Here is a 14,773-nt window from a genome sequence, read left to right as displayed (position 1 = left end):
TTTGTTTACATTATAAAAATAGACATGGAATTTTCTTTGTAGTACACGTGGACGATTGATAAAGATGATGAAATTATAAACAGCGCAAATACGATGTGTGATGAAACTTTTAGCCAATCAAGTTGAAACACACTAAAGTTCAACAGTATATATACCCTAAATATTACCTTAACTTTAATTCAGCTTGAACTTATAAAGAATAACATTCAACATTATAAATCTTGGGATCATCGACAAATATTTCTAAAAGGTACGTAATCTAACTTCACTGTAATAAAAATGAAATTCGCATCCAGGCCTATTTATTGTAACGTACCATATTAAATGTACATAACAATGTTAATGTTTCTTTCTAATCACGAAGAATTATCTGAAACCAATTTTTAAAAAAACTCTGTTAAATTGATACACATCATATATATATATATATATATATATATATATATATATATATATATATATATATATATATATATATATATATATATATATATATATATATATATATATATATATATTTTAATTTTATCAAAACAGGTTGTAATAATTTAGAGGGTATCTATAGATGCTTGAGATCCACGTACAGAATTTTAAAACAGTCAGGAACTACAAAGATATTGAGATCACATTTTAACAAGCTTGACAATGGAGAACCAGAAGAGAAGAGCGCCTATGATACATATAGGTCCAATGATCCTGTTGCCCCTGCTAGCCCTGGCGGCTTCAGCCTCCACCCCCGGGGACGGACCAGACCCCGTCATAGGGATAGATCTGGGCACCACGTATTCATGGTAAGCGGTTTACTTTTTGTTACAATAATTAACCGATCTTGTCATGCATTTTGTATTTAATTTGAAATAATAGATCGATACCAACTAGGTATAAATTTTTAAAATTGATTACATCGACATCATAGTAATGGAATTGTCATATTATTTAAACGTGCAATAAAATTACATTTTCGTGTAATAATGTTACATTTGTGTGTTTAGTTCAAGATTCACAAAGGCTTATTGTTCTATTTAACTTTTAAGTACCAATACTATTCTGACATGCATGTACATATGTGTATTTTTCAAATGAACTAAAAATATCTCATTTATGATATCTACATGTATGTAATTATTTTTTTCGAACCATTCCATCGTTTTTGAATTATTTCAGTGTTGGCATATTTAAAGACGGACACGTTGAAATCATCCCGAACGAACAAGGAAATCGAATTACTCCATCTTACGTTGCATTCAACGCTGACGGGGAGCGACTTATCGGGGATTCCGCAAAAAACCAGCTGACGTCCAACCCAAAGAACACCGTCTTCGACGTCAAACGGTTCATCGGGCGAGAATGGGATGACCCCATGGTTCAAAAAGACGTACAGTATTATCCCTTTAACATAGTCAAGAAGAACAACAAACCATATGTACAGGTTCAAATTGGCGGGGAAGAGAGGATGTTTGCTCCCGAGGAAATATCCGCCATGGTATTAGGCAAGATGAAGGAAATAGCCGAAGGGTACCTTAAGCACAACGTGACGAAGGCAGTAATTACTGTCCCAGCCTACTTTAACGACGCCCAGCGCCAAGCCACAAAGGATGCCGGGACGATAGCAGGATTGGATGTCCAACGAATTATAAATGAACCGTGAGTTGTCTTCCTTTATTCCATCAACCTTCACACAAAGCAAAGAAATCTTCGATATATTATGAGTATTTTAAATAATTTATGAAAACTATAATTTTCATATGATTTAATTTGCAGAACTGCAGCTGCCATAGCTTACGGGTTAAACAAAAAGGGCGGAGAAAAGTCTGTATTAGTATTTGATTTGGGAGGGGGTACCTTCGATGTTTCCCTATTGACCATAGATCAGGGTGTGTTTGAAGTCGTAGCAACCAGCGGGGACAATCACCTTGGAGGGGAGGACTTTGATCAACGAGTCATGGATTTCCTGGTCAAGAAACACAAGAAAAACACTGGCGTAGACATCAGGTTAATTAATTCAAAATTACATGTATAACGTCTATAAAGTCTACTATCTAGAGTCTCAAAAATATTGAAACAAATCTTCTCCAATTCTCACATGTAATTATAAGATCTTGCAGATCTCGACTTACAGTTCATTTGACTTAAAGATGATTCATTATAAATACCAACATTCAAAACTAAAATTAAATGTCGTAAAATTATACTAGTACATTCTGCAAAACTTTCACGATTTATTGATTAACATTCATTTCAATTTACAGGAAGGATAATCGCGCCATGCAAAAACTGCGCCGTGAAGTCGAGAAAGCCAAACGAACACTGTCCTACCGCCATGAAACACGGATAGAAATCGAATCTCTGATTAACGGTCAGGACTTTTCACACACGCTCACAAGGGCCAAATTCGAGGAACTCAATATGGTAGGTTCTAAATTTGTAGTGGAAATTATAGATATACAGCGTACACTTCATTTGACAGGGTATATTTATATCTACGTGCTGTATATTAAAACATGCATTTTGTTTCCTATAGGACTTGTTCCGATCAACATTGAATCCCGTGAAAAAAGTTTTAAAAGATGGTGACATGAAGGCATCTGACGTTGATGAAATTATTTTAGTGGGAGGATCCACACGCATTCCTAAAATTCAGCAACTTGTCAAGGACTTTTTCGATGGAAAGGTAATGAAATAATTCACAGCTGGCACGTACAATATGTTAAAACACGTGTTAAACCATTGTAATGTTTGATTCGAAAAAATAGCATTGTGTTTGAAATTTGTATTGTTTTTTCCTCATCAGGAACCAAGTCGCGGTGTGAATCCCGATGAGTCGGTGGCGTATGGGGCCGCCGTGCAGGGGGCGGTACTGAGTGGGGCTGACCAGGTCGGTGACGTACTGGTGGTTGACGTCAATCCACTCACCCTGGGGATAGAGACAGTGGGCGGGGTCATGACCAAACTAATTCCTCGCAACTCACCAATTCCCAACAGAAAATCGCAAATATTCTCGACGGCTGTCGACAACCAACCGTCCGTAACCATTCAGGTATATGAAGGAGAAAGGGCAATGACGAAAAATAACCACCTCCTGGGAACATTCGAGTTGACTGGCATACCCCCGGCGCCGAGAGGAGTACCCCAAATCGAGGTCACGTTTGAAATTGATGCCAACAGCATACTGACCGTGTCGGCAGAAGACAAGGGGACCGGAAGTAAGAATAAAATCACCATTCAGAATGACAATAACAGGATATCCCCAGAGGAAATAGAAAAAATGATAAAAGACGCGGAAACCTTTGCGGAAGAGGACAAAAGGGTGAAAGAAACCGTGGATGCTAAGAATGACCTAGAACATTTTGCTTATTCACTGAAAAATCAGATCAGTGATAAGGGACAGCTAAGTGAAAAACTAAGTGAAGATGATAAAAAGGTAATCCAGGAGGCTGTAGAGTCCACGATTAGCTGGATTGAATCTTATCCTAGTGCCGAACTCGATGAACTCAAAGAAAAGAAATCAGAGTTAGAGAATATTGTACAACCAATCACAAGCAAACTTTACCAAGGAAATTCGGGTTCAAAATCCGATGACCGGGAGGACCTGTGATGACGTCATTGACCATCCGCAATCTGTGATTTCATACAAACATTGTCATTAACTCTGTGTAGTGTGTTCATTCATCGTCATTCATCGATATCCACAACTCCTTGATCTCTCTTCAGTCTTTCAGACAGAGTTCACGTTTGTTCATGTGTTACATAACTTAGTTACTTGTATATGCAAAGATTCGTTACCTCTGTACTTATGTTGTTGGTTATTTATTTACACAAACGTGTAAATATTGTTTTACAATAAAATTATTAAAAATACACGATATTTGAATTATTATTGGTATATAATTAAAATACATATGCAAATGGTTCGGACACAAGTCCTAACAACTTACTAGGTCTTTACCATTGAGCTGGAATATAAAAACATGAAACAATTAACGAGAAAATATTTGAAAACAAATTACTTACCGTAATGGAACAAGGGAATGGAAAAGGGAAATTACATTGCAAATAAACAATGAAAAATGCATTGCAAATAAACGTATAATTAAAAAAAACCATCATGCATACTGGTTGTAATAAGATTTCATAATGAATAATACTACGTTTCCTTTCTTGGTTGTAAACACTTGAAATCGGTATTTTAACTACCGATGTGATCAGCCCAAAGCAACATTGTTTCAGTAAACAAGAAGAAACATCGTCATTTATTGAAAAGACGCAATATATGCTGTTGTTTGTTTACCCTTGCATTAACGAAGAGTTTTTAAACATTTGATGGTAAAAACCCTATATACTAGTAAATATATATATACTAGTATATGTTATCTGTATATGTGTTTACGTCTACTCCATCAAGGGCACATAATTCTGCATTACTAGTAATATCGTCCATGAAACAGTGTCTGGGGGAAAATAGGAGAAATAGTAAGCAATGAATTAAAAATAACAAGTCTGTACTTTAGATTTCTTTTTTAAGAAAGAGTAATTAAGATTTTGGGCCTTTAAGGGTTGTTCGCAAATTCTGGTGATAAAGAGTTATTTCTATGTACATTATTTGACAAATGTTTTATTGGTATTCTATGCCAACCTTTGTTTTTAAGTCACAAGAAGGAGCATAAGGAGTTGAGGATCAATTTGTTTGTGCATCCCTTACTCCCTTCCGTTGTAAAAAAAAACAGAGTTCAAAGGTCATTTGTTACATAACTGCATGTAGTATTTTGTGGTGTTTCCCCCAAACTTTCGAATTGTTTCGAGTCTGCACGTATTAGCTCTTTCAAGTGGGTGCACACTGTGAATTCATCCCCCAACATCTCGACCCTACTATGCAAAAATGTTGGTGTGGCAGTTATTTGCTCAAAAACGTTTGAAGATTGCAATTGCATTTTTAACTAATTCAAGTTAGGAAGGTGAATTTATACATTTATTGATCCACAGTAGTTATCAGTATAACTATATCAAAGAATCTTGAAATGCTCGTACGTCATCGATGTCATCTTGCCAGTCATAATCATTTCAATGTTTAATAATTTCATAGAAATATAAACAAAAGTTAAGCAATTAATTCACGAACGAATCGCACAAGCGATTCAACGGGCTCAGTCCTGAAAAGTTAGTGAGCATAGACGGCTTTGTTGTAAGATTTGAAATGGCTAATATATATTAAATACTCCTCTTAAATTCTTATCAGAGTGGCTTGTTGATGGGAGGGAGTCTATATTTATAATCTAATGCAAGGGAAGTCTTGAGGAATTCGGAAGTTGAATTAGTTATCCAGGTGAAAACCTCGGATTTTATGAATGGCCCATGTGATTAGGTCGACGGTTGCCCTCAGTTCTGTGTTGTTGTTTACTTCTTTGCTGTCTGATCGTTGCTTCATTACATTCTGCTTTGCTATTATAAAGTATCTATGTTCTAGCCATTTAGTATTGCCCCTAAGCACTAAATACGCAGGTTGTTAACTTAAATATATATGAATGTATAAATTTTGCAGTTAAAATTGTCTTTCCATAGTCGAAATGCAAGTCTTCAAACATCCATGCATTCCAGAATATACATCATATCACATTCAAAGACTGAAAAAGACGGATGCATGCAAAAATATTTAAAGATGTTTGAATTTTTATACCTTGTTATCAATTTCAGAGTCAATATAACCCCAGTTGGAGAAAATGAAGGTGACGCGACTATTTTTAGTGTATCCAAGACGTCATACTCTCCCGTTTCACAACTTAGAAGGGAAATTTCCTATCATTTCAAAATTAATCTCTTAGTTCCGAATAAACGGTAGTTCCTGTTTCTCTGGCTTTATAAAAACCACTTACCACGTTAAGCTCTTTTTATTTGGATGACTACGATTTGTAAAGACATGATGCTTTTATTAACTTTGGTAAGTACATGTATATGGATAATGAGCATTTTAATGATGAACAGTTGATAACTTAGTTTCTAATGATCCCCTGTAAATTTAGCTGATGTAACTTATCTCTAGTACTATTTGTTTGTTGTTGTAGTTGTTTGTTGTACATCTCAGCTCAGCAAGATTTGCTACCCATTCTTTATAACGAGTTATAACACTTAGTTTTATATGCATTTTTTTCTTCAGACCTCTGGATATCTATTGCAATTGGTTTATTCAAGAACGATACCCCGTCTTTGCAATGAAGCCCAGTTAAAAGAATATCTGGATCGGATGAACAACGAGACCTTTCTTTCCTCGGGAGGGTACCAGTTCTTTGCACATGAGACCCCTCTCCCAAACCTCAATCCCTCGTACAGGTGCCACGACCTTCAGACAGAGGACTCAGAACTCTTGCAGGATAGATCCAGCTGCCCATGGTATTACATCTACCAAAAAGACCCATTGAGATTCCCGCGCTTTATTTTAAACGCTCACCCAAAGCATGGTGGCTGCTACGCCAACGACAATAGCCTTCCCAGGCATTGTAGAGACCTTATTAATGGCGGACCCAATCCAAACGGCGTTTGCGAAAAATTTGAAGTTGAAGTTTTGACGTTTAGAAAAAAGACTGTATTTGACCATTGTTATACAGTTGAGGAGAAACAAAATATTACTCTTGGGTTTGGTTGTGTTTATCGAAGGATGCAAATCGTGCCATCACAAAGACGTAATAAGTATGTCAATTTGACATAGTCGGCAGCGAAACCGGAACCGGAAGTTAGAGTACGGTGCATCCGTCCATTTACTGAAACAGTATTATGTGTCTACAGTATTCAAACGAAATGGATATCTTGTTTAAAATTTGAAACTTGTTGGAATTAGTTTTAAACTAACTGTCCAGGACATCAGAAGACTTAAAATGTTTTCAAATTTTCATGATTGATATTCGTTTAATATTGAAATTGCTTGATGTATGTGAAAAGCAATGTAAAAGCAAAGACTCTTCTGTTCTAGTAGAAAAGAGGACGTCTTCAAAATGTTACACCTGTCCCTAGGATCATATAAAATCTTCGACTTAAGTCAAATGTTAATGATTCGTCAGATACTCAAAGACTTTAAATCAACACTAAAACTATGTAGATCTATTAATATCAGAAACACCCCTACATTACATTTCAAATGTTTGCATGTTCTTTTAACGTAAATGCCAAGTCTCCATTTGGACTTTAGACAGTTTCATGAACCTGGGACTAGGAAATTACTCTATCAATAGGCGTTTAAAGGCCCACATGAGATTACACTATAAGTATTGTATCATCTGATTTCATAATATTACATTGTATCTCCTCATTATTTATAATAAATCATTTTGATGTTTAATCCGGTGTTCAGCGATGTTTACGTGTGCATGTATATTCCTTTTTTATAATGTCTGTCTCCGTTTACTCTTGAATTCTAAGCATCTTTCCGGATTAGGATTATTCTTATAAGTTCTTCTCAAAAAGAAATTTTCGACAGTCCCATCCTCAGCAAAACTTTGTTTCAATATGGTTTGGTACTGTCATACATTTGTAACACTATTAACAAGACATTATCAATGAAACTAACATTCTTTCTATGCATAGCTGTAATGGGATTCGATTTTTAATAAGGGCTTTTATAAGGACTTAACCTCTGGCTTTCAGGACGAAACTATAGCGTGGTTTTATTGAAATTTACAGGCTTGCAGGTTACGTTATCAATTTGTATAAAAGTAACAGAATGTCCGAGTTTAAAGGAACATACGGCACGTAATAATCAAGAACATTTTAGATGTATCTGCTCCACTCGTCAATCTTACCATTCTCACATGCGACATAATTATTTTTTAGTATAATATCTAGCAATAAAATCGAAATTACCTTCCGTGCTATATATCTCTTTCTAGTATTTGATTCCTTGCAAGTGTATTCATATCTATGCGCAGGGTTTCCGTTTCCGTTTTGTTGAAATATTATCGATACAATCCAAAGTCCCTTTACTTTCCAATCATCAAATTCCTGAATTTTGAGGTGCATGCCTTTTACCCAAAACGTAACATGTCCACATGTACTGTTTGTAAATTTTCAATAGTGAATGAAAGATTTGAAGAAATAAGATCAAAATAAGTCAGTACATTAGGGGGAAAAACATCCAATTGATAATACAAATGAATGCGTAGAAAGCAATGTTTCAAACTGACGAAGCACCATTTCCGAAAGGTTGGTTCTGTTACATAATACATTTTGTAAGTTCATATCATCAACGCGTTTGCATATCAGTGGGGAAAAACCCTGTCATATACATGATATAGCCAATACAGAAAGAAGACGGCGTCTATCTCAATGTTAAAGAACCAATACTCGTAAAACAAAACTCGAGTGTAAAAGAAAGAAAATTAAAAATATTAAATATTATTTTAATTTAAACACATGAACAAACACACAACAGACGAAGACAACCAGCACAGCTGGTATTCCTGAGACAAAAAGACGAACTGACATAGGACGATTTATTTATTAAGCTGTCATCCAATTCCTCACGTTCCATATAAATACACTGTATCCGGGTACCTTTACAGGACCGCTTATGAGATCCATAAATAAAATCTGGAAAAAAGCAAACAACACCTCCTGTTAAATCCTAGAAGATATTGATCAGACATCGGATTAAATAATCTGAGCTGAATAAAAACGTCTGATACGATAACTTAGAATCCAAAGCATCTTGCTACCCAATAAGAGCAATATGAATATTAACTTAATCTTGTAACATAATCATAATTAATCTGCAAAAATCATAGAAAAGTCGGAACCAGATTGACTTACCAAAATCACAACACTTCAATGGCTTGTTTCTTCATCTGCAAAATTCTTTCCGTTTGAAAATGTCTTACTCAGCCATTCTGCTGCACGCTTCCGTCTTCCGCTAAAGGAGAAATGTATTGTATTACAAGCCTTGCCCCTGCCGACCTACTGACCAATGCATAAATCTTCAACCAAACCGATTAACCTTCGTTATTTGGCATTTTAAAGATCAGGACACAGATAGGAATTTTAAACTTTTTAAAGTCCAAGGACATATACCGAGGGAAACGTAGATGGTACACGACTTTGATATGAAAGTTTCTACCACTTAATAGAGTAAATGTTTAAATGTCACAGGCGATAGAAAAATGACCAAGAAAAATGTAAATCATATAAGAATATTAAAGATCAATTAAAGCGTTTACGCATTATTTTTTTAAACTTAAATACATAGTACCTAAGTTTGAATTGTTGCATATTTTTGGAAATATTAAATTTACACTGTTACAAGAAAAATAACTTAGCAACATTTAAAGACAGATTAAAAAAAAAATAGAAAAAAGATGAAGTTCTGTACAAAACTGTGAAGAACATAACAATGATGAAAGAAGATTAAACATCTCTGTACGTTTGTATAAAGCAAATGTAGAAACCAGATAAGAAAAAAATACGGAGGTGGATAATAATGATATATTCTATGTGGCTGTTTAGACATATTGAATAAATCACAGAGGAACGAATTACTAGTACTATGTGCACCCACTAAAACTAATCTACACGATAGAAGAAAGACTGAGGGGAAAAGCCAAGGTTCGACACAAGAGGGTCCACAAATACACAGAATACGAAGAAGAGGGCTTTGAAGAGACAGTGAAAAGAATTTCGCATGTCTGTGAACATATAAAGCCCGTCCAGATACCTACATCAGAGCTGGGTCTAACTGTCCGTGTGCAACGTTACCGCGCCCATGAACTAACGCAATAAGCGCTTGAAGCTCCGCAATGCGTTGATCAGAAGAAGTGCGTTTCCTCATAAATCTGTATATTGTAAGAATACCATTAGAATCATAAGTCAATCAAGGAACAATTTTTTTCTTCTTTAGAAATACTCTTACTAAACAGATAATAAGAAACCAGAAGACAAGTTGAGTGAAGTTTGAGGACGCAGTTTTTGGTTTAGCAAAAAGGTCGAGACAGAAAAAGGATATACCTTCACAACTAGCCAGACTGAGAGAAGCATTTGGGAGAAAAGCACACACACAAATGACGTCACAGAGCGTGGAGTCACCACGTCACTCTAGAAGCAGACGACAGTTATAACATTACTACCTACATCTTGTAAGGGTCATAAAGACCGTGAGCTATAACATTTCCCTGGTTCTTCAAACCTAGCAGAGCTTTTATTTCGGCCATTCGCTGATCGGACCATGATCTCTTGTCATATCTGGATAATGTAAAACGATATATATGTAATAAAAATTAAATGTATGCTGGTAACCCTTCATTCGTGAACCATAATTGGTCGGATACAATGCCGAACTTCAGTCTCGTGGAGGAGTCATCTTAACACGGGTTCCCAGCATGCATTTGTATTTATATTAATGCATGCGTATCGATACCTTCTGAAAATGTCCACTAATCCGCATGCGTATTGTGAACATCCGGTCGGTAATCTGTTGAGTATTTCTCGTATGGCATGTAATTCTGATAATCTCATATCTGCTGTCTGTCGTTTAAAACTGTAAATGACATAGTTCTTAACAAAAACACACAAAGCAATACAACAAACTTCAATTCAAAACAGTATTTTAGAGATAAAGAAGAGTTATAAAACGTATATGAAATGGACTTGCACAAAATTATGACAGGAAAAAAGCAATAAATTATATTGAACCAGTGCTAATGTCTTTAAAAACATAATTGCAATGATCAACGAGTTTTGAAGTTCTAAGAAAAGTGATCGTTTCAGCCACATTGCAGAAAAAGATTGAATCCCTTTTAAGACTGTGATAATGATGTCAAGTGCGCATCACCTCGTCTGGAAGATTGATCAATTGTAATTAATAAAAGAACATTTTTATGATGATGAAAGTTAACGGATAGACCAGGGCTTGCAATCACGACACAGAAATTTTGAACATGCTTAAGATCATAGAGTTATAATATTTGTCATCGATGATTGGTTTCCACTTTTTTTAAACTTTGATGCTCATTTATCACATGCTCAATAAAAGCATATCGTTAATAATAAAAATGCGCAAATTCTATTTGATTTGTCGTTCAGCATTTGGAATTAAAAAACAGTTATTTTCAACTGCTCTAAAGAAATCTTACTTTGCCGTATGATTATTTTTTTTCAGATATTTTATCGTTTGCTTGTAAAGACAACATATTGATAATTGAAATGTATGCTGTCAATTTCAATTTCTATGTTAATCTTAAACTGGTATAGTATTAAACGGTGCCTATATAACAGCATTTAAAGAGGAGAAATATCTATATATTTTACAACATTGGTTTACAGTTTAGAAAAGTACAGCTTGCTGGAAAGTATTGAAAAGAATTGACAAGAAAGAAATTCAAGAAAAACTAATTACAAGTTCGATCAGAAAAAAGGCGACATTTTACAACTGATATTGTACCAAAATTTTAATTTTTGATTTATAAATTTGCGAAAATAAAATTCAAGCAACTCGATTTAACTTACCGCGCTTCCTCGTCCTGATCTAGAAACCGGCTATCTACCAAACTGGACACAGCTATCAGCAGACAACACACACTGGCCAAGATCTGTGTTCGGAGCATCTGCAACATGAAGGAACAGTTAATTCCACTGTCAAAACGAATCCGGTGGATTAATTCCGTAAATATTCCTTTTTTTGTCGCCTCTCATTCAAAACTGAACTGTAGCAACCAAAAACACTTTAGTATCTAGTTTTCATAAAATTTTGTTTTTGTTATGTTTTGTTACTTCTGTGTATGCTGGTTTTGGAAATTCAACACTGAGATGCTGGCCCTGAAACACTGTTCTATATTTCTCTCATTGAATGAAAAAGGAATAGATTTATTTCTATGAATGGTTGAAAATAAGGTAAAAGAACGTATTTAGCTACCCCCACCCCCCAATTTATGGTAATTACACTTATCAAATTGAATGCTATTGAAGATAAATGTTTACGGTCAATGTTAAGAAAAGAACAATTTTCTGGGGGGAAAATTAACGATTTTGAGTCTCTCCTAAACAGTTTAAAGCAATGTGATTTTTCTTAGTTACTTTACTTACAGAATTATATAAATGAAAATAATTTATTAACAAAATATTTAGCAATGCTACCTCGAAAGTTAGATGTTGTAGTTATTAGTATTTTTACTCATCAATTACTTTTTCTTCAATTTTTTCATCTTTTTAAAATTCCAAATTGATTAAATATCAAATGAAAAGAAATAATTTTATAGAAATTGCTTTTGAATTTGCAAACTCCTAAGCATGTCTCCTTTATATAAATACTAACCTTTGTTTCTGAATAATCCGCTTTCTTTCTCCCTTAGCACCTATCAATAATGGAATGGATGAAACATTTTCACCTTTCGAATTTATAGCGGCTGTGTCGTTAGTAAAATCACGTAGGCAGCTAAGAGACCAATCAGTCTTGAAGTACCTCCAACCTGACCCCGTTCATTTACATCAGAAATGACGATCCTCGTACCGAGGAGGAGATATTGTTTCTACGCTTATTTTCGTTACTTTTTCAATTCATTAAACTTCTCAGTGTTAGCAGAAATTGCAGAAGCTTACAATTCTTGTACTAGATAATAAGATAGTAATATTTTCATGTTTTTAAAATACGTTTTCTTTTTGTCTTACGATTGTGAAAATGACTTTGAAGATAAACTCAAGGAAAAAAATCCATTTGCTTGTAGCAATGAAAGACGAACTCCAATTTACATGTTCTGTATATGCTTAAGTTTGAGATTGTTCTTTTCTTTTTTGAGATTGATTTCTGTCAATAACAGATGTTTTGTGCGTACGTGTGTGGAATGAATGGGAGGAAATTGCCAAAGTGTCGCGCGGGTCAGTAGTGGGTCAACAGCCGAAAATTACTCTGTGTGTTGAACTTAGTCCCTGGCATGCGCCCATTTCCACTTCAACCTTTTTATTAATAGAAAAAAGTCACAGTCTTCGTTGTAAAAATAGTAATATGCACCGATTTAAGTTGGTATATATATATATACTTTAAGTTCATAATATGAATTGGTGAAATTGTAAAGGAAATTATCAAGATTATGCGTAGCTGCTGATGCCACAGTGAAGTGTTGTTAATATACTGGTTGACCTTGGATTTCAATGATTAAAAATGACATTGCCACGTTTTAAATTTCGACGAACAATTCATCACGTGATAAGATTAATGCAAGGGACCTAGTTAACCTTATGGTATATCTACTGCTTCATCTTTCTTCGTAAGGATTTTTGGTTCAAACATAAAACAAATTGTACAGTTATCTTTAGATTTATTCATTGCATTCTGAAGCAAATATTAGAGAGCGGTATTCTAGGAATTGGTAAGGTGGACAACAAGTTTTTAAAAATTCATAAATCAGAAAACCTTCAATTCAATATGAATCTAATGTGATACAGATGCTGAAGATGACGCGGAAACTGTAAAAAAAAATCTGTTATCAATTGAAAAAACCTTAAAATAGGTGTACACCGTTAAAGTTGAAAAAAAAAAGAGATTTGAAGACAGCAATTCATTTTTTATTTGGAAGAATGTTATAACACTGACTGAATCAAAAAATATCAAAATCATAAAAAATTAATTTCATTTTTGATATATGATTAAATTTAAAGATTAATTCTTAGTTTTGTTTATAAAATTGCTAAAGCATTTTAGCAGCAAGAAAAATAAGCAAAATAGTTTAGAATTCTATCTGGAAATAATACAGCGATTTGGGTGGAAATCGTAAATCTGGAATGTCAATACGGGATAGATATATCGAATGACAGGGCTGGTCCCATGTCACGATGTCGATCATTGCCAGTGGCGGAGACACCCATACATAGCTCAGAAACAGGGGTTTCCTACGAGATTTCTCAGAGCCCCTTCCTCCATTCCATCCCGATTATTCCAGAGACCATTATCAGAATCATGTATTTTGGACAGCTATCTTGGTTTGGGTAGGGGCGCCTTATCGTCTTGGTTTGCACAAAAGATTAGGCATGACGGGGAAAGTATCGGGGATGACGAAGGGTCCTTCCCCGGCAGATGGTCAGGGAAGAGAGTTCTCCACAAAATCTCGACATTCTCTGATAATGGACACTTGTTTGGTGACAATACAAAGTTAAGTCCTGGCGATCATGACTCGGCAACCAGTGGGGGAGGGCCATTCTTGTTTTCTTTATGCTTTGAAAAGTTGACAGGTATAGAGGTATTTTGATGTTCTAGACTCATTTGAATTAACGTATAAGTTGCAGTGTGTTATTAGCATATTTCATGCATACTTATCGTTGCATATTTATACTTAAGAGAAAATAGAAGAAGTACTAAAAAGACTTTGTCACAATAGTTTTGCAAATCTAGTTACCATTTGACTTAAGGGAGCAATGGCTTGTCAGGATTCTTGAGAATCAATATGCTGCATTCCAAGGTGTTTATTCTAATTTTGATCATGTGAAAACGATATGTGGGGTAGAAGCTAATCAGACGATCTGGCAATACTTTATTAATCAACTGTATCTGAAGTCTTTTAGTGTGTAGAGAAAAGACAATGTATTGAACGCAATGACTGCCAACTACTTAAATGACAATCTATCATGAAGTGGAGTGAATGTCCCCATTTCCGACCAAAAGTCTGTCACCGACAGCAAACTAAAACTCCCCAACATCCGCTAGATTTCCATCATTTGTCTCTCGTATTACATAACAGGTTCGTCCCAGAAACTACTGTTTATTTTAAAAGCAATGTCTTCCGGCTAAAGAACAAGAGATTTGGAAAGCGTCAAC

At 35.0% G+C, this 14,773-nt stretch overlaps 2 protein-coding genes across 2 annotated transcripts; one reads left to right on the top strand and one right to left on the bottom strand.

The window, feature by feature from the left end:
* Positions 1-106: 106 nt before the first annotated feature.
* Positions 107-3,858, top strand: LOC128181951 (endoplasmic reticulum chaperone BiP-like). Its single transcript, XM_052850538.1, has 7 exons — positions 107-250; positions 538-791; positions 1,165-1,644; positions 1,762-1,992; positions 2,250-2,409; positions 2,522-2,671; positions 2,792-3,858. The coding sequence occupies exons 2-7, from the start codon at positions 646-648 to the stop codon at positions 3,593-3,595; spliced, it is 1,971 nt and encodes a 656-aa protein (XP_052706498.1). The 5' UTR covers positions 107-250; positions 538-645; the 3' UTR covers positions 3,596-3,858.
* A 4,507-nt stretch (positions 3,859-8,365) lies between these two features.
* LOC128171266 (uncharacterized) lies at positions 8,366-12,423 on the bottom strand. The gene is made up of 7 exons (XM_052837061.1): positions 12,281-12,423; positions 11,476-11,573; positions 10,388-10,507; positions 10,102-10,212; positions 9,693-9,806; positions 8,791-8,890; positions 8,366-8,571 (listed from the first exon to the last, which is right to left on the bottom strand). The coding sequence occupies exons 2-6, from the start codon at positions 11,571-11,573 to the stop codon at positions 8,806-8,808; spliced, it is 528 nt and encodes a 175-aa protein (XP_052693021.1). The 5' UTR covers positions 12,281-12,423; the 3' UTR covers positions 8,366-8,571; positions 8,791-8,805.
* Positions 12,424-14,773: the final 2,350 nt, after the last annotated feature.

This window comes from Crassostrea angulata, chromosome 1 (genome assembly GCF_025612915.1).
Source record: "Crassostrea angulata isolate pt1a10 chromosome 1, ASM2561291v2, whole genome shotgun sequence".
Lineage (NCBI taxonomy): Eukaryota > Metazoa > Mollusca > Bivalvia > Ostreida > Ostreidae > Magallana > Magallana angulata.
The sequence above is the reverse complement of the archived record's forward strand: the minus strand, read 5'-3'. Positions and strand labels throughout refer to the sequence as shown.